This window comes from Argopecten irradians, chromosome 5, assembly GCF_041381155.1.
Source record: "Argopecten irradians isolate NY chromosome 5, Ai_NY, whole genome shotgun sequence".
Taxonomy (NCBI): domain Eukaryota; kingdom Metazoa; phylum Mollusca; class Bivalvia; order Pectinida; family Pectinidae; genus Argopecten; species Argopecten irradians.
The window spans coordinates 5,971,213-5,994,066 of record NC_091138.1 but is presented as its reverse complement, the minus strand read 5'-3'; the positions used below and the strand labels follow the sequence as shown (position 1 = coordinate 5,994,066).

Sequence of the window (22,854 nt, the reverse complement as noted above, 5' to 3'; positions counted from 1 at the left end):
CTATTTAAAATACAATGGTCACACTCACCCATCAAAACGGGATCTTAAAATGACTTTCAAAGTCAGGTTTAAAAGGTTGATAATGGCAAATACCAATTATCCCTTGCGTTTGTAAAGAAACACCAATAGTAAGTTTGCCAATAGACCAATTAAACTGGGACGATAATCAGGTTTTATAATACATCATACGACAGTGTGTAGACCTAATGATAAATTGTAGAATATAATGCCAATACACAATTTTATTGAAATATGTACATAAGTTGTATAAAATTTTAGAGTAATTATTTTAATGGTAGAAATGTGTATGAAGCGTATGCCACTTTAGCAGTTCTGGTGTGTTACTTCATGGTTGTAAATATTGTTTTGAGAGAGTCTGTTTGGGTGAGGGTGGTTTTTAATTTATTTTGTAGTTGACAGAAAAAGAAATCTTTGTAGAAATGGGTGAGGATTGGACTGATTTGTTTATCATACTGATGTACACGTCTTCGCACGTATTGAGACTATAACCCAAGCCAGACATTACCTCGCGTGATTGACCAGGACGGCTTATCATACACCATCATATTTAACTCGTCCAATCGGTGCAGCCAGTGCATCTGCCCGAGATAGAGTTCTACCAAACTCAGCTCGATATCTAAATTTGACATTTTTATTACGAATTTGCTTAAACCAAACACGACGCCTCCTAAATTCTCCCAAGAGGACCGAAAGCACTAGGGATGATTTTGCCTAATCAATGACTTTTCATAAGATCTTTGATTGTAGTCATCTGTATGCCTGAGATATCTCTTCCATGTTTTTACATTATACAAACATCCAGCCTGAGTGGCCTATGCGGTATTGCTATGCCGTACACGCCATTTGGACTGTTCAGTAAAGCCGTGGCCACCTGGGACGCATTATTAGAGAGATTTTCAATTGCTCCTTTATAGAATGGAGAACGCGAATAGCTGCACCGTTGCAATCATATATTCCTACACATTCTGGAACCCAATCACCAATAAAATATCAACTCAATGCACGTGTTTTCTATGTTGTTCTAAATGTCAATTTAATGATACCGACATGTACAGAATGGTCACTAGATTGTATGACATCGTTTGTAAATATAATAATTAAATAAGAAAATACACTCCTGGAAGATCACAGCTGTAGGTCAACGTATATGATATGTATGATATATATTTATATCGCCGAACGTGATTTGCGCGTGCCACGGCAGCTGTACTTTGTATGGTATCAGCCTGTCCGAACATTGTTGATTGACGAAATAAACAATCCCAGGTCGATATCCTGATTGGTCCGGGTGCATTAGACACTGTTTCACCTCACTCTAACTATAAAGTATGTAATTAGGACGTATGATGTATTTTATAATGAATAAAGAAGACAGTGATATACTCTCAAATACTATATTTGTGCGGTACATTTAGAAAAAATATAGTTAAGATATTTTATTATAATATACTTTTGTAGGTATATCAAAGATATCTTCAATGTTACAATATATCCGGACGACAAGATATGTTTAATGTAAAAAGTAAAAAAAAACCCAGGGAATTTATTTAGCTATTGAAAGGAAGATGTAGAAAATTTTCATATGAAAGATAGTTTCTATGATAAGAATATCTCAATTGGAACATTAAAATATTCATGTTATAGGTCAAAAGCATCATCTTCCATCCATGTTCTAAATTCGATGATTATAAAACAAGATATTTCAATATACATTACAAGAAATGTTAGTTGAAATATCAGTAAAGGTATAAAATAAAATACCAATATAATACTCTAATATAATATCCACATTATGTCGACACCTGGGTGTGAAAAATAAATTCCTTTGAAATAGCAACAATACTATCTTGTCTTCATTTCCGCAAGGATAATCATTCCTATGGGACACATGTGTTATTACTTACCGAATATTACCAAGGCAAGACAGAAAGAAGTAGAGACGAGTTGTCGGTACATAACTGAACATTAGATGCACGTGCGATCTGCACATCTCAGCAGGGGATTAGACTTCCACAGACATGTTCCTGTGTCGCGTGCGATGGGGGAGGACGGGTGAGATCGTAATACAGCACTTAAACTCTCATCCGAACACTATTAATTATTCACTCTCACTCCTTCCCGTGTTCGTCAGAAGTTAGTTGCCAGTTTGCCTCGATAACTCGCGATTGATCCTCTCCCAATACCTTAGGACATCCGATCCTCCATAACTCCCTCCGTTACAGTTGTATTGTAACCACTTATCACGTTATGATACTCTTTTTAACTGTGTAGGAACAGGTACTACCCGTCAAATAAAGGCTCGCCACTATTAAATATATATATATACCTAAGCGAGCACTGACTGGCCAGAACAGTACGTAACAGCTTACTATTTCGATCTGTGGGTCATTACTGAGTCCGGTGACTTTACCCGGCTTATGATCAAACATGCAAGGACGTTATAACTTATTTATATACTTCGCTAATAAAATTGCTATCATTGGCGGAAAATTGCGCAATCATGGCGCTGTTTCCTGATTTGAGATGCTTGTCATGTCATGCTATCGGGTAAGGCTGCCTTCTAGACAGGTGGTAATGGTAACCCGTTATTTAATTCACATAGACAAGCATTAGAATCACAAACAGTAAAACTACTTTCACTGTATCCAGTGCTCTGAATATTTTCATCAGAAAGTGAGATTGTTTTTTCCTAATGCGACCAAAAGTGTATACAAAATAAATTACAACTCCAGCTCTGTTTATATCCATTAGTCGTTTCTCTAACCAATCCGTTATCGTATTGACTAAGAAATCATAATTTTTCATATTAATTACACACATCGTACGTAACCAGACATAAAGATACGTCTGAAAGCATTATTTTTGACTAGAACCAGGACCTCCCAAAAAGGCACAGTCATGTTTTATACTGCAAGCCCATTTAATCAAACCTAATCACCTAAACATCTTACTCAACATCCCCCAAAACGGACCTCGGACACCCTCAATCCCCTATTGATAAATTCTAACCATCTACCAAGAGTTGTATTGTTCTGAACGCAGTAACGTCAAGTACAGTTATAATGCAATGTCTCTGATTGTTTGCCTGCTCCACAAACAGACATCCTCCTGATAGATCTCACTGTTATCACTGCTAACATCCCATTGTGATTGAGCAATCATGCTCATCTTTACCAAGCCAACTTCTCGCCGAGCAATGAATAACGCAGCACGATTATTGAATAAAATACTTTTTGATAGCATTGTTCCATGTATAATAGCAATTAAATATCCGTCAATCTGTCATCAAACGAAAGGATTGAAAATGTTTGTTGCAGCTTGAATTTAACATCAATATCTATCAGAACTATATATGAAAAGGATTACTGATAGGCGAGAAAGAATTACTTTCTTTTCTCAAAGTTTGATTTATTCAGCATAAGACGTATTGTATAATGAACGACGGGACATCGCGCTATGCATAGTAAGGGACGAATGTCGTCCTGGATTGATGGTTTTCAGTTATAACTATTATCATCTTACAGAGATACTAGTCACATATAATGCCTATATGATATCGACGTTTGTGGTGTCAAGTGCTCGTTTAACACAGTAATTACTTTACGTACTTGGTATTGATGCTTTATGTTATTGCTCCACATTGTTTTAAAGGTGCTCAAACTGAGCTGAAAAAAACTCATGCAGAAAACTTTAGCCGAATAACTCTGAATACACACTCAAGCCACTCAGTACTGGTCAGTGGTCGGACTTGGGTTCTGGTTTAATCCAAATATAGAACGAGATAAACATGAACGAACAACGTATCACGAGGAAAAGCTTTTAGGTAATGGGCAGGGAGATGTGTAACACATTTTGGTGTTAACAGTTAAACTGGCTCCAATATAACTAAATCGTGCACTGATTGGAAACCCCTCCTTTTCAAACCCTTTCGGTTCAACCGTTTATAAATTAATTCGCCATTTTTCGAAGGGAATAGCAAATCATTTCAACATTTTGGCTTGCACGAAGGTATGTAAAATGTAACTGTATAAATGAATACAATATGCGACATCACGATCCAATAGAACTCGTAGGGTAACTGTCCTCTTGGTGAAATCGATAACAAACGAATAACGACCATTGCATTACCCCGACTAACAACCAAAACTGACCATCACATATTAGTAACAAAATACGAACCTTGCCTTAATTTTCGGATGGCCACCGTCGACCATCACACAGTGATAATAAATTACCTTACTTTGACAGTAGTACGAGTACCATTAAGTAGATGATGGATTACAATCGTAATACCGATGTATCTGACAAATTGATGATATCTATCCGTAAATTGAAAGGCCCGCATTTATAGAAAATTTATTAACTTTAGGAATGAGCCAAAGCATATCAATCCTGCCTCCCTTTGTTAGATCGATATTATCGATGTAATATCGATAGTGTTGATATTTAGTAGGAGAAGTTGGAGCAAGCGCAAGAATATGTGAAGTTTTACTTTGGGGGAGAGGTGGCGAATATCAGAGTAGGACGTGGAGTACAGGTGTAAATGTCCTAATGTACTGGATAAAGGCACCATGTGTCGGTAGTGCAATACCCATCCCTGGCCAGCCTGCTTCCTCTCGGCGGACACCGGGTCCTTTCTGTTTCAATAAATTGGGGAATTATAACTGAACTGTTCTAGAGAAAATATCTGATCAAAAGGAACTTCAACATCCCAACCTAAGAGGATATGTTTACCGCAATACCAACCTCACAGATTCCAATTAAATTCCAATAAACCACTAGATCATAATTGGTGGGGGATCGGCCAGAATCTCGGTTAAAGAGAGGATAGTAAAGTTTCTATCTCAGAGTAAATGTTTAAAACACCCACTGTTCTTAAAACAACTAAAATAAATGGATAAGAAATCCCCTTCCTCCTTCGTCCTGTGTGCGTGTAAACATTTTGCTGTATCACGGCCCGTACCCCTCTGATTGGGATCAGAACCTTTCTTACCTGGGGAGCATGCCAACGAAACACAGGTGTAATTATCATCAAAGCCAAACTGGATTGATGTGCAGGGCAGATTTATAAATGGATTACACAGAAGAAAAATATTTGCACAAAAATGCTATACAATTTGAATCTGTACTTACTGTGGCTGCGGGACGCCAAAGTATGTTTGTAAATCGATTTATGTGAGGGAGATAAGGTTTATAGAGGGTGTTGGCCTCCACTGGGAACAAATACCGGTACTAAAAGGGACCGAGTCAGTCGGGGTAAGTCCCGAGTAGGGGATCAATATATATTACTTAGCGATAGACAGATGTGAAGTACAAGGCTCCCGTCACACTTATCGGAAAGTACATTTGTACTTATTTTCACTTTAGATCTCGTAATATAACACGTGGAATAAATTCCATGAAACCTATTGCTTGAAGAAATACAAAATTCCTTGGCAGGTTCGACTGTCCATTTACTGTACACAGTCTGATAAGGTTTGTATTCCGGACAAACATTTCCGACTTATCAATTACAATTTACCCTTATCACATGACTCCTTGTCTAAAACTATTGTAATTAGAGGGACGATCTGGCGATTTTACGGATAATGTACTCATAAATGTGATATTAACCCTCCCTCTCACCAGCTAATTTAACACAGCGGTCGTTAATAAACCAGGTAAATATGTAAAAATGAAGCAGGAAGTATCAGGAAGGTCAGAACAAGTTCATAACATCCCCTTCCTTTCGTATTATCCGTTTATTTATTTATTCATCATTTCCTGACGTTAAATACCACAAGGAACAACAATATAATCCTTGCTCTATTTCTTTTAAACAGTTGGTGATAACATAAAACTACGGGAAAAACCTAAATTTGGTGTTTAAAGTTAAATGTGCCATTACGAAACATTGTTACATGTTATGTTTTCTTCAGTACTTTATTGAAAACGATCGGGTTTGATGAATTAAGCTGTGAAAAACCTTCAAATTGACAGCAAAACGTATGATGCCTTGTAAACCATTGTTACAGCACATTATTTCACCAGTACGACATGGCTTCATGGTGTGTACTCATTTTACTGCACTGTACATGCAAATATAATGAGTTTTTGCAACACTGTCAAAAATCATTTTCAGCTCTTATTTGTACTTGTAATATTAAAACATATGCATTGTAAGTATTGTGATTCTCAAAATTTTGTTACATGTAACATTTGATGATGAAAAACATATGAAAAGCTCGTGGAGCAGACTCCCCTACAGAATGTGAGAGGAACATGTTGTAGGGAAGCAAGTTATCATACCGAGCAGACTCCCCTACAGAATGTGAGAGGAACATGTTGTAGGGAGCAGAGCAAGTTATCATACCGAGCAGACTCCCCTACAGAATGTGAGAGGAACATGTTGTAGGGAAGCAAGTTATCATACCGAGCAGACTCCCCTACAGAATGTGAGAGGAACATGTTGTAGGGAGCAGAGCAAGTTATCATACCGAGCAGACTCCCCTACAGAATGTGAGAGGAACATGTTGTAGGGAGCAAGTTATCATACCGAGCAGACTCCCCTACAGATGTGAGAGAACATGTTGTAGGGAGCAAGTTATCATACCGAGCAGACTCCCCTACAGATGTGAGAGGAACATGTTGTAGGGAGCAAGTTATCATACCGAGCAGACTCCCCTACAGATGTGAGAGGAACATGTTGTAGGGAGCAAGTTATCATACCGAGCAGACTCCCCTACAGATGTGAGAGGAACAGTTGTAGGACAAGTTCATACGAGCAGACTCCCTACAGAATGTGAGAGAACATGTTGTAGGGAGCAAGTTATCATACCGAGCAGACTCCCCTACAGAATGTGAGAGGAACATGTTGTAGGGAGCAGCAAGTTATCATACCGAGCAGACTCCCCTACAGAATGTGAGAGGAACATGTTGTAGGGAGCAGAGCAAGTTATCATACCGAGCAGACTCCCCTACAGAATGTGAGAGGAACATGTTGTAGGGAGCAAGTTATCATACCGAGCAGACTCCCCTACAGAATGTGAGAGAGAACATGTTGTAGGGAGCAAGTTATCATACCGAGCAGACTCCCCTACAGACTGTGAGAGGAACATGTTGTAGGGAGCAAGTTATCATACCGAGCAGACTCCCCTACAGAATGTGAGAGGAACATGTTGTAGGGAGCAAGTTATCATACCGAGCAGACTCCCCTACAGACTGTGAGAGGAACATGTTGTAGGGAGCAAGTTATCATACCGAGCAGACTCCCCTACAGACTGTGAGAGGAACATGTTGTAGGGAGCAAGTTATCATACCGAGCAGACTCCCCTACAGACTGTGAGAGGAACATGTTGTAGGGAGCAAGTTATCATACCGAGCAGACTCCCCTACAGAATGTGAGAGGAACATGTTGTAGGGAGCAAGTTATCATACCGAGCAGACTCCCCTACAGACTGTGAGAGGAACATGTTGTAGGGAGCAGAGCAAGTTATCATACCGAGCAGACTCCCCTACAGACTGTGAGAGGAACATGTTGTAGGGAGCAAGTTATCATCATACCGAGCAGACTCCCCTACAGAATGTGAGAGGAACATGTTGTAGGGAGCAAGTTATCATACCGAGCAGACTCCCCTACAGACTGTGAGAGGAACATGTTGTAGGGAGCAAGTTATCATACCGAGCAGACTCCCTACAGACTGTGAGAGGAACATGTTGTAGGGAGCAAGTTATCATACCGAGCAGACTCCCCTACAGACTGTGAGAGGAACATGTTGTAGGGAGCAAGTTATCATACCGAGCAGACTCCCCTACAGACTGTGAGAGGAACATGTTGTAGGGAGCAAGTTATCATACCGAGCAGACTCCCCTACAGAATGTGAGAGGAACATGTTGTAGGGAGCAAGTTATCATACCGAGCAGACTCCCCTACAGAATGTGAGAGGAACATGTTGTAGGGAGCAAGTTATCATACCGTAAAATGATTGAGGTGTATAATTGGTGTAAATGTATCAAAGAACTCGAACTCAACCAAACATTTTATAGATTAATTCATAAACATAGTATGCTAGAAATGACAATTAATCGCATAAAATACATATCTATTTAACTAAAGGTTTAAGCCAACTGAAGCAATTCCATTACAAATAGTGTGCTATATCTACTTTTACTAACTATTTGTATAATTATTTCCACTGATTTTCAACATAACCATCAGTCGGACGTTTTAGACTTAGTTGTGGAATACAATAATTGTAATATATCCAAAGAACCAGTATGTCATATGTAAATTATAGTGTAAATATCCTGTAAATATTTCCTCGTATAACAATAAACATGTGCATACTTTCACGATTTGTAATTTAATTTTTCTTAATGTATAGATTTTAAATTCGTTAAGATATGTCAGGTATAAGCAAAATGTGACTTACGTAAATTTCATATGGCATGAAGAATTCTTTTAAAAGTTTTTTTTTTCCCTATAGATAATATAGGAAAAAAGTGTCATTTGATCATAGTTATGTTTTGTATTATAAATACGATCAACACCAAAATATAGAAAGACTTCAGAAAATAAGTAATATATTATATAAATGGTAATACTAGGTATTCATAGCCTTTTTGCGGTGTGCTGTTTAATTTTGTGTAGCAATGTATAACCAGGGAAGGAATTATTACTTCTGGCATTTGCCAAAGGACTGATTGTCGCTGTATGGTTCATAGCATTTTGGCTGGATATCCATGTTATATAATAAAAAAATCAAATTGGGTTACTTCCCTTTGAAGTGGAATATTTATGTTAGAGTAACACATCTTTAAACCTATAATTTATAGCCAGACGCCAAAATCTGTCGGTGATTGGTCTGCTCGGTTTATCTATCACGTGTGTCAGCAAGTTACCATCACTTTATCCCACGCTGTTAGTGCTCTTCTTTAACGTCATTTACAAAAGGCTGTCACGGGTGGCATCATATAGCAAAACGTTCCAAAATGTCACGAGTGGCTCCATATAGCTGAACGTTCCAATATGTCGAGGGTGGCACCATTTAGCAGTACGTCCCAATATGGACATTATACTGGGCAGTGAACAGCTAACATAATGTAATGCATTACATAATAAAGCGTAGTTTCATAAAGTGTAAAAGAGTTTCAGAGTGTAAAGGGATATCATAAATATGACATGTTTCTGGGTTTTTTTTTCTTAGCCAATATGAAAGGTGGAATAGACTTTAAAAGAGGGGGATATCACATACTCGCTGTATCCTGTAAGTAAATAAATAACTACAATATCCCTCTGTGTATGACTAAAAGACCACACCCGTTGGTGGGATATTTATCACTTTACCTCTGGTGGGAGCTCTTGACGAGTGTTTGTTTATTTTGATTTTGTCATGTTTGTTTGGTATTCGAGTAGGCAGTAGTTATGTTACACAATGTTTATTTACTTTCGAGAATAGATTAATAGGTCAGATAAATATGGTGTAATAATGTTAACAGTCATTTCTCACCTTTGCATGTATTTTACTTCTATATAGCTATTGGTAATGTGATGTGTTTTGTTTTTTACCTTCTTCGATATTGAATTAAAAAAAAAATAATTTAAGCAAAATGCATGCCGATAAAAATATTATCTGTGGTTGCATTTCATTTTTAAATTTAAAAAGTAACTTGTGTGGCATCGTTGCAAGCCAATGCTTCTGATTACGTTACACTCCAAGAACCCTTGGCAGATATAGCCGTGTTCAAAACATCGCGCCTTGAATCCCAGGGCATCCAATCAAATTGCAGCTTACACTCCGGTTTGGTTTCGTAATAAACAAAAATGGCGGCACCCAAAACAGAGCTGCCTTAAAGATTGTATATATTGCCTAAAAAACGGAGGCGAATGATATCTGGGAAAACTTTTGGTGTAATTGATAAATTACTGAGATTATTGACTACGTACCTCATCAAAATGACGGAAAGGGAAAGTACGTACGTGGTTTGTGTTGGAATAAATTGAACAAACTCGCGAGAACTGAAAATGACATCGCTACGAAACTTCAGACTTTGAAATGTTTTGAATATTTAGACTTTGAACGTTGAAGTCCCTTTAGGGAGTCAATGTTAAAACGCTCTGTGATTTTTTTCTCTTTTACCTTCAAAGCATCCATGTTTGTTTATTAACATCATCAATGAAGCACGTCTTTAAAACTCGTTTTGATTGGTCGAAATACAATGCGTAAAGAGTGGTTATTTTGAATCGCCGCTAGGGCTATATCTGCTCGTGGAGTGTAACGTAATCAGAAGACTTGGCTAGCGAAGATGCTTGTGTGAATGATTTAAAATAAAATTATTTAAATAAAGCTTGTCGTATCACTCTTATAAAGTGATGATATGATTATGAGTAAGGAATATTTTGCACTATGGATAAAAGTAAATGTCAGATATATGTACATATAACCGACTTGCTATGAAAAAACACTTTTACATACACACTACTGTATACGTATATAATGTAGTAATATCATACAACTGAATTGGTTAGTTATGTAGCGACAAAAAGACATCTACTCAACTTAACAAGATCATCAAATTCCCTATTTACCTAAATTCGTGTGTACTAAGAAATAGTCCTGACTCAATGTCATGGAAAAAATCATTGATTTGATTGAGATTGATACAGGTAACATTTTACTCAATGCTCTTAAACATATATCATTTGATAATAATAACTCATATTTTCGTAGGGGATATAAGAAATCAATATTATATATAATGTGTCAAGACGGGGCAAATAAGTAATCCTAACCGTGTGGACAAAACTAATTTCCAAGGCAGTCCGCCCCTTTATCAAGCCAGACAGAGTCACATAATATAGAATCAAAAACAGAAACTACAATAAGAAAACATATCTTAAAGATATCTTATGCTGAGCATATTCGGCTAGCACATGTTTTGTCGTAATTGCCAACAGAACACTATGTCTAAACTGTCCGCGCACGAAGTAACAAAAGTAAGATTCGGCCCAGCTCTCAGCAGTAACTAATCCAGAAAGAAAAGAAAGAAATCCACGATAACGAAATTAATGAATGATCTGGAATAACTGTAGTAATGTAATTGTATAACACTTGGAAATCGATGTTGTTATTAAAGCGAAGATCAGTGAAGATAATAAAATAAATATTGATAAGTAACCAGGATATCAATGCAGATTTGTCCACAACGTAGATGATTAATTTATATTTATGAAGATTGGAGAATCTTCGATGTAGGTAGAACAGAATCAATCATCAACATGTCTATCTTACTACCATTATGAAAATTCGTTTGGAATGCAGACAAGATGAATTGGCAGTGTACGAAATGACATGGGGGACGTGATGGGGGACAAGAATATGGTACCCAGGTGGAGAAGGGAGGCGAATGAAATGTGAGTTCTTGGGGTCAGCACAGCGATTGAACATAGATATGACAAATGGTCACAAACTGATAACTCATGAAAATAAAACCATTGATAATCATTTAGTGAAAATAGGTTGTAGTGGAGAAAGATGCTTCAACGCTTGTGCATGTCTCGGTAACATACCTGGTGCATATCATCTACAGAAAAGATGTATTATCATCAATAGACACTTCTACAGAAAAGACGTATTATCATCAATAGACACATCTACAGAAAAGACGTATTATCATCAATAGACACATCTACAGAAAAGACGTATTATCATCAATAAACACATCTACAGAAAAGACGTATTATCATCAATAACACATCTACAGAAAAGACGTATTATCATCAATATTAACACACATCTACAGAAAAGACGTATTATCATCAATAACACATCTACAGAAAAGACGTATTATCATCAATAGACACATCTACAGAAAAGACGTATTCATCAAACACATCTACAGAAAGACGTATTATCATAATAACACATCTACAGAAAAGACGTATTATCATCAATAGACACATCTACAGAAAAGACGTATTATCATCAATAAACACATCTACAGAAAAGACGTATTATCATCAATAAACACATCTACAGAAAAGACGTATTATCATCAATAAACACATCTACAGAAAAGACGTATTATCATCAATAAACACATCTACAGAAAAGACGTATTATCGTTAATAGACACATCTACATAAAAGACGCGTGACTATTATCAATATGCATGTTTCTTCAACGCTCAATAGTTATGATAATAAACATATAAACACCTGCTGATAACAAGACGTTTTCTAAATGCGTTAAAACATCAAATAATTCGACGACATACATAACAACATTAATAAATTATACAAATTTAAAGAGATTTATACTCAAGAATGAGAAACAGTAATCATGTTGAAACTTATACTCCCCAACTGGCCTACAGAGCTGCAGAACTAGATACAGTATTCATGTTGAAACTTATTATATTCCCCAACTTGCTTACAGAGTATACGGTATTCATGTTGAAATTTATTATAAACCCCAACTGGCCTACAGAGCTGCAGGGAGATACAGTATTCATGTTGAAACTTATTATACTCCCCAACTGGCCTACAGAGCAGCAGAGTGAGAAACAGTATTCATGTTGAAACTTATTATACTCCCCAACTGGCCTACAGAGCTGCAGAATGAGCTACAGTATTCATGTTGAAACTTATTATACTCCCCAACTGGCCTACAACAGCAGCAGAGTGATATACGGTATTCATGTTGAAACTTTATATATACCCCCAACTGGCCTACAGAGCAGCAGAATGATATACGTATTCATGTTGAAACTTATTATACTCCCCAACTGGCCTACAGAGCAGCAGAATGAGATACAGTATTCATGTTGAAACTTATTATACTCCCCACTGGCCTTACAGAGCAGCAGAATGAGATACGGTATTCATGTTGAAACTTATTATACTCCCCAACTGGCCTACAGAGCAGCAGAATGAGATACGGTATTCATGTTGAAACTTATTATACTCCCCAACTGGCCTACAGAGCAGCAGAATGAGATACGGTATTCATGTTGAAACTTATTATACTCCCCAACTGGCCTACAGAGCAGCAGAATGAGATACAGTATTCATGTTGAAACTTATTATACTCCCCAACTGACCTACAGAGCAGCAGAATGAGATACAGTATTCATGTTGAAACTTATTATACTCCCCAACTGACTTACAGAGCAGCAGAATGAGATACAGTATTCATGTTGAAACTTATTATACTCCCCAACTGACTTACAGAGCAGCAGAATGAGCTACAGTATTCATGTTGAAACTTATTATACTCCCCAACTGGCCTACAGAGCAGCAGAATGAGATACAGTATTCATGTTGAAACTTATTATACTCCCCAACTGGCCTACAGAGCTGCAGAGTGAGATACAGTATTCATGTTGAAACTTATTATACTCCCCAACTGGCCTACAGAGCTGCAGAGTGAGATACACAGTATTCATGTTGAAACTTATTATACTCCCCAACTGACCTACAGAGCAGCAGATGAGCTACAGTATTCATGTTGAAACTTATTATACTCCCCAACTGACTTACAGAGCAGCAGAATGAGCTACAGTATTCATGTTGAAACTTATTATACTCCCCAACTGACTTACAGAGCAGCAGAATGAGCTACAGTATTCATGTTGAAACTTATTATACTCCCCACTGCCTACAGAGCAGCATGAGATACAGTATCATTAAACTATTATATCCACGCTACAGAGCAGCAGATGAGATACAGTATTCATGTTGAAACTTATTATACTCCCCAACTGGCCTACAGAGCTGCAGAATGAGATACGTATTCATGTTGAAACTTATTATACTCCCCAACTGGCCTTCAGAGCTGCAGAGTGAGATACAGTATTCATGTTGAAACTTATTATACTCCCCAACTGGCCTACAGAGCTGCAGAGTGAGATACAGTATTCATGTTGAAACTTATTATACTCCCCAACTGGCCTACAGAGCTGCAGATGAGATACAGTATTCATGTTGAAACTTATTATACTCCCCAACTGGCCTACAGAGCTGCAGAATGAGATACGGTATTCATGTTGAAACTTATTATACTCCCCAACTGGCCTACAGAGCTGCAGAATGAGTACAGTATTCATGTTGAAACTTATTATACTCCCCAACTGGCCTACAGAGCTGCAGAATGATATACGGTGTTCATGTTGAATCTTATTATACTCCCCAACTGGCCTACAAAGCAGCAGAGTGAGATACGGTATTCATGTTGAAACTTATTGGCCTACAGAGCTGTAGAATGATATACGGTATTCATGTTGGACCTTATTATACTCCCCAACTTGCTTACATTGCTATACATCGTTTTTTTGTTAGGCTGTAGAACTCCTTCATGATTTCTATTTGAATGCATATAACTAACGATCCTTAATATTAGGACGTTAAATCCTTTTTAATGAGAATGTATTTGATTGACAATGTTTATAAACATCACGACGTTAGCGTGCCAAAAGGTAATTTGCTTTCACAATTGAAATCAATAGGTGAAATCATTATAATTTTCTAACAACATTATTTAGACTCAGTGACATGTTCTGCATTAGCTGCTTACGTTGTGGGAGCATGTATATATACAAAGGAATAGTAAACTTCATAAAAGGATTTATGTCCAATAGAAAGATTGCACACATCGATGCAAATTAAGCTCAATATGTCAGGTATGCGTAAGAGTAAACATCATAAACATATTTATAGGTATAGGTTTATATAAGAAAGATGAATACATAAATTGATAAAAATAAATAAGATAACTCACTACCACATCAAACGTCAGATTTAATATCTATAAACTAATGGCATGCACAGCACGTGCACATTAAACAGTAATATCGGTCTGTTATCTACCATTAGATAGCACGTGCAAACTAAAATAAATAATCTCAGATCACATTATTTACCGTACAACACATGGACATTAACTTCTACTCCGTAAGCGTGTGGTTTGCACCGCTACATTACTTCCAGTGCTAACTAACCACTACCTCGTTTAAGCATTACTATATTAATAGTGTGATCAATCGTGTTTGTTCCACACAGACATCAACAGGCATATACATGTCTTTTACAAAGAGGCAATGTCGTCAGATATGAAGGCTGCCGTTAGTGACCATTTCTAGAGGAAAATACCTTCACATGTGTGGTCTATCATATAAACAGACAGGTATGTGTCTATCGTCAAAACAGAGATCAAAATCGCGGATCATCATATTGTGTCTACACATAGTAAGGTGACTCCGTCGAAGGTTACCATCCCTAACTACGGAACGGACTTTCTAATTGATTCGAAAAGCATCACTGCTACGTACAGTGTAGCACCGAAGCCAAAACGTTATAAATGTTATGTATGCAGGTTACGATTTCAAACTATATATTTTTACTTTTATTGACCATTATATTTATTGCAATAAAGAATTAATTTATATCTATAAAGTATTTACGATATATCGACACTTTTTATCATGCAGTAGCCGACTGCCTACTGATAGCATAAGTGAAAGTACGAACTATATATATGGATATATCATCATGCATCACCATCATTACCACGACATCAAAAATGTACCGAAGCTTGGAGGCGATGGTGTAAGTAGACACAGCCAATTTGACAACCAAACAAAACGACTAGCCGTAAGCCGGATTAGTTTTCAAATTAATTCGAGTCTTATATCATCCTCTCCAAGTTTGCACGTACCGGAAGTAGAAAACAGGAAGTATAGGCCTGACGTAATATTTCCTACCTTTCAGCGCAGAACAAGAAAGAGGCCAGAGGAGGAGGACGAGGAAGAGGACATATCCTGACCCCGCGGGTCTTGTAACCATCCTGTTTTCAGTCTAGCCAAGGTCCGGCAGCTTCCAGCAAACTAAGAGACAGGTTGTACGTGTTAGATAAGTATAACAGAGCGTCGGACACACTACGATGAAAACGTCCGGCCAAACTACAGCACATGCTCTAAAGCCAGCAAAGGACACATCCAATTAATTAACACCATCAAAATCCACGAGAGCCTAATACATGTATTGGGCGCCCCGTGTCTTGTGTATAGTTTATTACAAATGGAAAAGTATGAACGTATGTGCGCCAACAATAAACTCCATCGAAAACCACATTATATCTCTCATGAATTCAGAAAAAAAACTGGTACGTATGATACATAGAATAGTGTACACATCAGATGTGTTTGAAGCCTCTCCGTGATATTAAGAATATGAATCGTTTGAAGACCGTTTATAACGGTATTATAATGCATTAATGGTGTTTGATTTGCACGCTTTAATCTTCCGTTGTATGCTTCAATACCCATAACACTACACTACCTAGCACGGCAAACACTTAAAAGTTGTCTTTGTGACTGGTGTAATTATCTCATTTAAATAAGTATTACAGAATTGTGCGTCTGGATTGAATTCATAAACACCTTCTTAGCGAGAACTTTCCCGAATTTCGTATACAATTCAGCAAGTAACAAGTCTTATTTTGTTTAATTCATATCATCATAACCTTCAATAGAGAGAAGTTGTTATATATGAGCTAAAGACAAATGGATGTAGTGGTGAATACACATGTACTGACGCTCAGATCTAGTTGCCTCTGCTACACTAATGACGCCCCGAATCACCTTCTCCACTAAAAGGTTTGCATCATTTTATGGCGATGTAACGCCGTCATATCATGCTAAACTTTTCACTCCAAAATTGAGCTGCATGTATCATATCCAAATCAAACGCAATCACCAGTGCATTTGGCAGTGGGTTGTGACCACTTAGCACGTCATCGCGTAGCTGGCAAGACGGAGTAACGGCTTGTCATTGTAAGGAGCAAGTGCACTAACCAATGTTTAGAACGCGATCGTAACACAAACAGACACATCTATGCTTCATCTCCATGGCTTCAACAACGACACTGTATCTTAAAATGTGAAATAGGAATGACATCATCATCTTGATTCTGACTTCGATAAATGGGAATTGAAAATGTGCAGTAGTGTCGGGAGGTAAAACCTACGGCACGGAATAGTTAGTCAACAAAATCTTGAAACACCCAAACCTTGTCATTCAGGTTCATAAAAATATATAATCATCTTTATCATTTATCATGGACAGATGCCCGTTATTTCAAGGCCAAAATTATCTACATTTCACATATGTACCAAAAACTCCAACCGATTCACCATTGCAATACGAAATTAACTTTTGATTCATTACCATAGATGTTGTAATCAAAATGCAAGAGTGTGGCTGTTTTAATTTCAGGTGGTAATTTCAGTTGAGTGCTTGCCCCTGTGGGATAGGCTCTGGGTTCTGTCCCCTGGCCATGGCACAATATAGTTAATAAAAGTGGTAGTTGCTGCTCTTGCTTAGCGCTCATTATACAGGAAGTGGGACGACTGGTACGCCCGTTTTCAGTATTGATCCTGATAATAAGACTTATATATAATAAACTAATCGAAATTAAAATTTCAATTTGTCATTGCGCCACAGAACTGAACAGACAAAGCTGTGTTGCAGTCTTCCTATTAAATATAAATTGATAGAAATTAAGTTTATTGTCTGCTTAGTTGGCATTTGGGGTGACGAGATAAAACACATAACATTTGATTTTCTTGTTCATCCTTCACTCCATTTGGTAAAACGACGATTGCCTCGATATCTCGTGTTAGATAAATCAATCCCGCATTCAGTAATGTCTTAGTGTCCACGAATATACCGCACTCACAAAACAAGCACTTCGCACTTCACACGCTACACACCGCATGTCCATGGCCTGTCCTTACATGACACGGGCTGTTAATAGGACATTTAAATAATCAAACAAACAAACAATTTGGGCTTAGAAGTGCACCATCTTTTGATGACTCTTGAGCTTTACGAATAGTGAATATCTACCACTGTATTGAATCTTGTGAATGTTTAATGAGAACAGACCCGATGGAGCCGATACCGACGTTATACTGAACACATCCTGTGTAACTGAATAAAAGTTATATATATCCAATACTTATTCTGCATAAACGGTACCAGTAATAAGTGCATGGCGTTCGTTAACTTTCACTTCAACGAACCAGTGTACTTGTAACGGAAGGAGGATAAAGGTCAGAAAGGTCGCCATTTCATCATTGACGAGGAATCATTGGGTTTTGTCACCGTTGGGGAGTCACTCAGTACTAAGTCAATTTGGTTACGGTTAGAATGTTGTAGGATGTACCCTGATTAACACATAGTTTTCGCTGGGCGTCGTCAAGCAGTTATAGCGACAATAGTGATACATTATAATTGGTACACAGCTACAAATGCAATTAGATGGCAAATAGCGAAATGGAATATTATCATATATGAATGTGTTATTCTGAGTCCGACTTTAAGACAAGCTTTAAAAGTATTGTTCATATAAGACGACTGTTTTAATGTTTCTTCGAATGCTGACAAATGCCAGAATTCTGTGTTTAAGGTTCTGTCCTAATTTAATCATAGAAACAATCAAAACATCGACTGACATGTCCCTTTTTAGGGTTTAAGTATTGTGTCCTATAAGAAATAATACTGATTGCGCATGCATAAAAACAGTTAGACACATATTTACTTGATAAAACATCAGTTATTGTTCACATAATGACTATCGTTTATGCTCTGTCGGCGGCATCTTTAAGCAGTTTAAGACTGGTGACACCTTCATTGTTTTTCACTTTCATATTTTCATATTACAGATTTCAATCGTAATGATACGTAAAAACCATAATAACCGTCCGAGGCACATCTTGTACACTGTCAGACCATAGTGTTGGCTTATTCATTACAATCCCATCTCCGGATAAATAACTGTGCTTCATGGCATTAATTGTCGCCTTAAAGCATTACATTACCACCATGTATAATGCCCTACTAACAAGTTAATCAGTAGGTATCAACGCTGTGATATTGGTACTGAGGGGCTCTAATGATCAGGGATGGCACGAACAGATTAGGCCACTTAGCCGTGTTAATGGAGCAAACTATGTAGACAAGGCTTATTTATCACGACAACCTCTTTCATATAAAATGGTGTTAAAAAAACTTACATAAACTTACAACTTCATCAGAAACAAAAGTAGTCAATTGGCATTTGATATTGAAATTGTGAAAAGTAAACATATACCAGAATCAAACATTTGAGTTCGAGTTATGAAGTGTATGAACTTTTATTTGTTACAGCCAGGCGTTCGTTGCTATACTACTTGTTTATTTTCTAGTGCTGTTTATTTAGCATAAGAATGCTTTCACATGTCTTTAGAATGACATAAGTTACCTCCAGAACTAATGTTCACTGTAAGGCTGCAGGAAAAAAATCATTTTCAGCAGATATAATTTTGTACAGACAAAGATTTCGCCGACAAACTACATACGGTTTGACCATGCTTTGTAAACTTAATTTCGTTACTTTATTTGCTAACAGTTCCTTTGCAATTGTTTTGTCTTTCATCGAAGATAAACAATGACAACATCGACGGCACACATCACTATTGTGTATTTTTTTGATATGTTGAAGTATGTTTGGATCAGTATGTATAATCCTACGTTGTTACTTGTCGTGTATAACACAACCCTATTTATTTACCCAACAATCCGTCAGCATTGTCCAGACAGGCAATCGGTCCTTGAGACGAATTGCCCTTTCATCGCAACATCGAGATCATATCTTCCGCCTCACGAAATATTCCTGCGGACGCAGCTGTGGCATGTGTGAAAGAAGGACTCTTAATGGACGTAAGAAGAGACAGAATGTTGTAAGTAGGAGAAAACCGATATAATGACGTTTTTTAGAATAAAGTGACATCTGAAGACGTACATCAAGTTGTCCACACCCTACACCGAATACTGTTTTGTTTGGTAAGACCTTTTGACAACAAAGATAGTCACCAAAGTATAGCTCTCGACTAGATGTGGATAGGTAGCAGTATGGGTATCCATTGATATTATTGTATTTTGCAATGTCAATAAATTATTTATGAAGGCATTGACTGACTTACGTAATCCTGTCTGTTTATTTTAATTATTAATCATATGATGATTATTTCAATCAATGTGAAAACATCAGCTTTTTCATCAATTTGCCTGTATTTCGTATCAACTTGCCTTGTAAGACAAGACAACTTAAATGAATAATTATTGATATTAATAAACACGTGTTTATCGTCTTCACACAACAAATATAAAAAAAACATATAACGAGACATTCAACAATGTTGAAGGGTTTCAAGTGCAGCATATTCTATTCCATAAAGGCATGGTTTCACATAATTACAAAAAGCCGCAGTAGGTTCAGAATTCTGGTATGTCAGTAATGCTAGTGACCTACACAGGTAGACAATATAATTGAAGAGATAGAGAACATTGGTGTGCAGCAATGAACATAGATATCCCACTCATCATACAGCGTAGAAAACTCAAACAAAAATAAAAAAGAAACATTACGAATAATTGTCAAATTACAATACTGATCATGAGTATTGGAAGTCTATCATTATGTCGAATATCTCTAAGATCGATATAGTGTCTCTCGGGGTGACAAACCATTGTCAGAACACATACAAAAGGAAATGGAATGGAACAGATTTTGCCTATATAACTTTCAGACAAACAACTAAATAGTGAGAATCGTACCTTTTTTCTTGTGACGGGACATGCAGAGAGGAATGAGAGTAAAGCACATACAGGTAACACTCCAGACAACCCTGGGCGACATTTTCCTCAGCTTCGTTTTCACATCTAGTCAGATCGTTAATTATTCAAAGGCGAACTTGATGAGCTGCGCCGCATACCGCTCGTTGACAAAACGCCATTTACATTTTGCCTAACAAGGTTATCGATCAATTTTGTGGGACTATGGTGTAGAATTGTGACAATTACATGTAGTAACAAAATATCGACAGGTACGGTAAGAAAAACTCCTCGTTAAAATAAACCCACATAAATAAGGTATAATGCCAACGTGTTATTCAGGTACAGGTTATGCGATCAATCGAGGGGTAAGTCTTCAATGCAATAACCAAGACTACAACATAAGGATATTGTTCAAAGAGAGAATATAAAAGTAAATTATACAGTCAACTAAGAATTCACAGGTAAAGGTTCCAAACATTGATTAGGGAGAAAAATAACAAAAGTACTATTCAGTAAGCAAAAATCAAAATAATTAACCGGTAACTACATTATTCAACGGCAGGTAAAAAATCAAAATTGTACATTTCATCATAATCATAATAATTAAAGGGCAAAACTGTTTAAAAGTATTTTCATGATACAGTAAATAATGAGGCGACACGCTTTATAAACGATTAGTGTATAGAACTCAGGTATACTGTCAATGGGTGCATGTACCACCTAATTGTACTGAGATATACCTTGCGGTAGATTAGTTTTTGTTTAAGCATATGATCCTCTTTAAATAAAGTTTTATTTTATTATAGAAAATATACTCGTTAAACTGCATAGTAACGGAACTGTTATTTCAAGTAAAAATTGATTAAGAATTTTAGGAATACAAATTATATTGAAAACTTGAAAATTCAAGGTAAAACTTGCTTCTATACAGATTAATGTCGATAAAGGTAACTATACCAAAAGTGAATCTAGTGACAACGGAACAATACACTATAGTCATGACTTCTGACCATGGATAATTACTTCACGATAGTAATGTCAGGTGACTTTTTGATTTTGACTTTGTCAATACATTAGCACCAACTGTCAAATACAACCACAAAATACAATAAAAAAATCATTGAAATATAAAAATATAGTTGTTTCTTCCATCGGAACTTTATGAAATATGGCTATTTTGGAACCCGTCTTTTCTTAAATTCAACCGGTTCTAAAATATAATCATAGAACCACTATGTTAATAAGATTTCAGTCTCTACTACCAGTAACAATGAAAACATCATTACGTCACCAATCAAAGAATTACCATGTCTAAAGCCTGATGTAAAATCCTGTCAGTCGTATTTTAATGCTTTGAAAGTCTGAAACTGCTCGCAGCGAATGTCTGACGGTCGGACCTGTGTTATCTATTAAATCTATGTGACTTTACTTTGACCTAAGGAATGACAGTGTCGTTTTATTGAACAAAAGCAAACAAAAGCGAAGAGCATAATACACACGATTACAATATTGCAATAATGTACTACCACGTGATTGAAAGAATTGAAAATGACACTTTTACATAGATGGATATTCACGTAAGGTCACTAAATATGTAAGATCATAATGTAATTATGTTTCTAATATACAAATAAAAAACGTCAAACACTTTCATAAAACAAATTATTTGTAAAACAATGATTATGCGTGAATATCCTTCTACATCTTTTTGAATTTTAAAATATAAACTAAAAGACAAAACTCCTTCCACTGTATAACTTAACACCATTTGAGGAAATGCCGAAAACCAAAATAAATGACAACGATAAATAAGGGTTGTGATAAACACTCCGATTGTCAAAGGCAGCTGCTGGATCTTGCAGGTTTAAAACAAAATGAGATACTCACCCTCCCTGTGTCGACTTCCTAGAAACATGAAATACTCACCCCTCCCCTCGTTGTACTTTCAAGGTTAGATGATTTTTTCAAAATTTACATCGGAAGTAATTCTGGCCTAAGGCGAAGGTAAAGCATTAAGCTAAGATTACTTCCGGTGTGAATCCTGCGTCTAGCCAATCCGAGGAGCAGGCGATCATAGCCTTTTGTTTATAAAGTAGGTACATTATACTCAGAGCTTTACACTGTAAACACACGTGCTAGGGCATCTACAAAAACCACGAACAGAAGCGACTAAATGAAAACAAATCATAAATAAAAAT

At 36.9% G+C, this 22,854-nt stretch overlaps 1 protein-coding gene across 5 annotated transcripts in view; it reads right to left on the bottom strand.

Moving 5' to 3' along the window:
* The window catches only part of LOC138322726 (acetylcholine receptor subunit alpha-1-B-like), a 97,148-nt gene that overhangs the window by 13,947 nt on the left and 60,347 nt on the right, over positions 1-22,854 (bottom strand). The window contains exon 1 of one of the 5 annotated variants that reach the window (XM_069266783.1): positions 20,657-20,801. The exons of 2 other annotated variants lie outside the window; for them this stretch is intronic. In XM_069266783.1, the coding sequence (XP_069122884.1) occupies positions 20,657-20,738 (82 nt within the window). In that variant the 5' untranslated portion in view covers positions 20,739-20,801. Of the gene's footprint in view, positions 1-1,925; positions 2,289-15,759; positions 16,277-20,656; positions 20,802-22,854 lie in introns of those variants that run through there. 2 more of the 5 variants (XM_069266782.1, XM_069266786.1) reach the window with 2 other exon arrangements.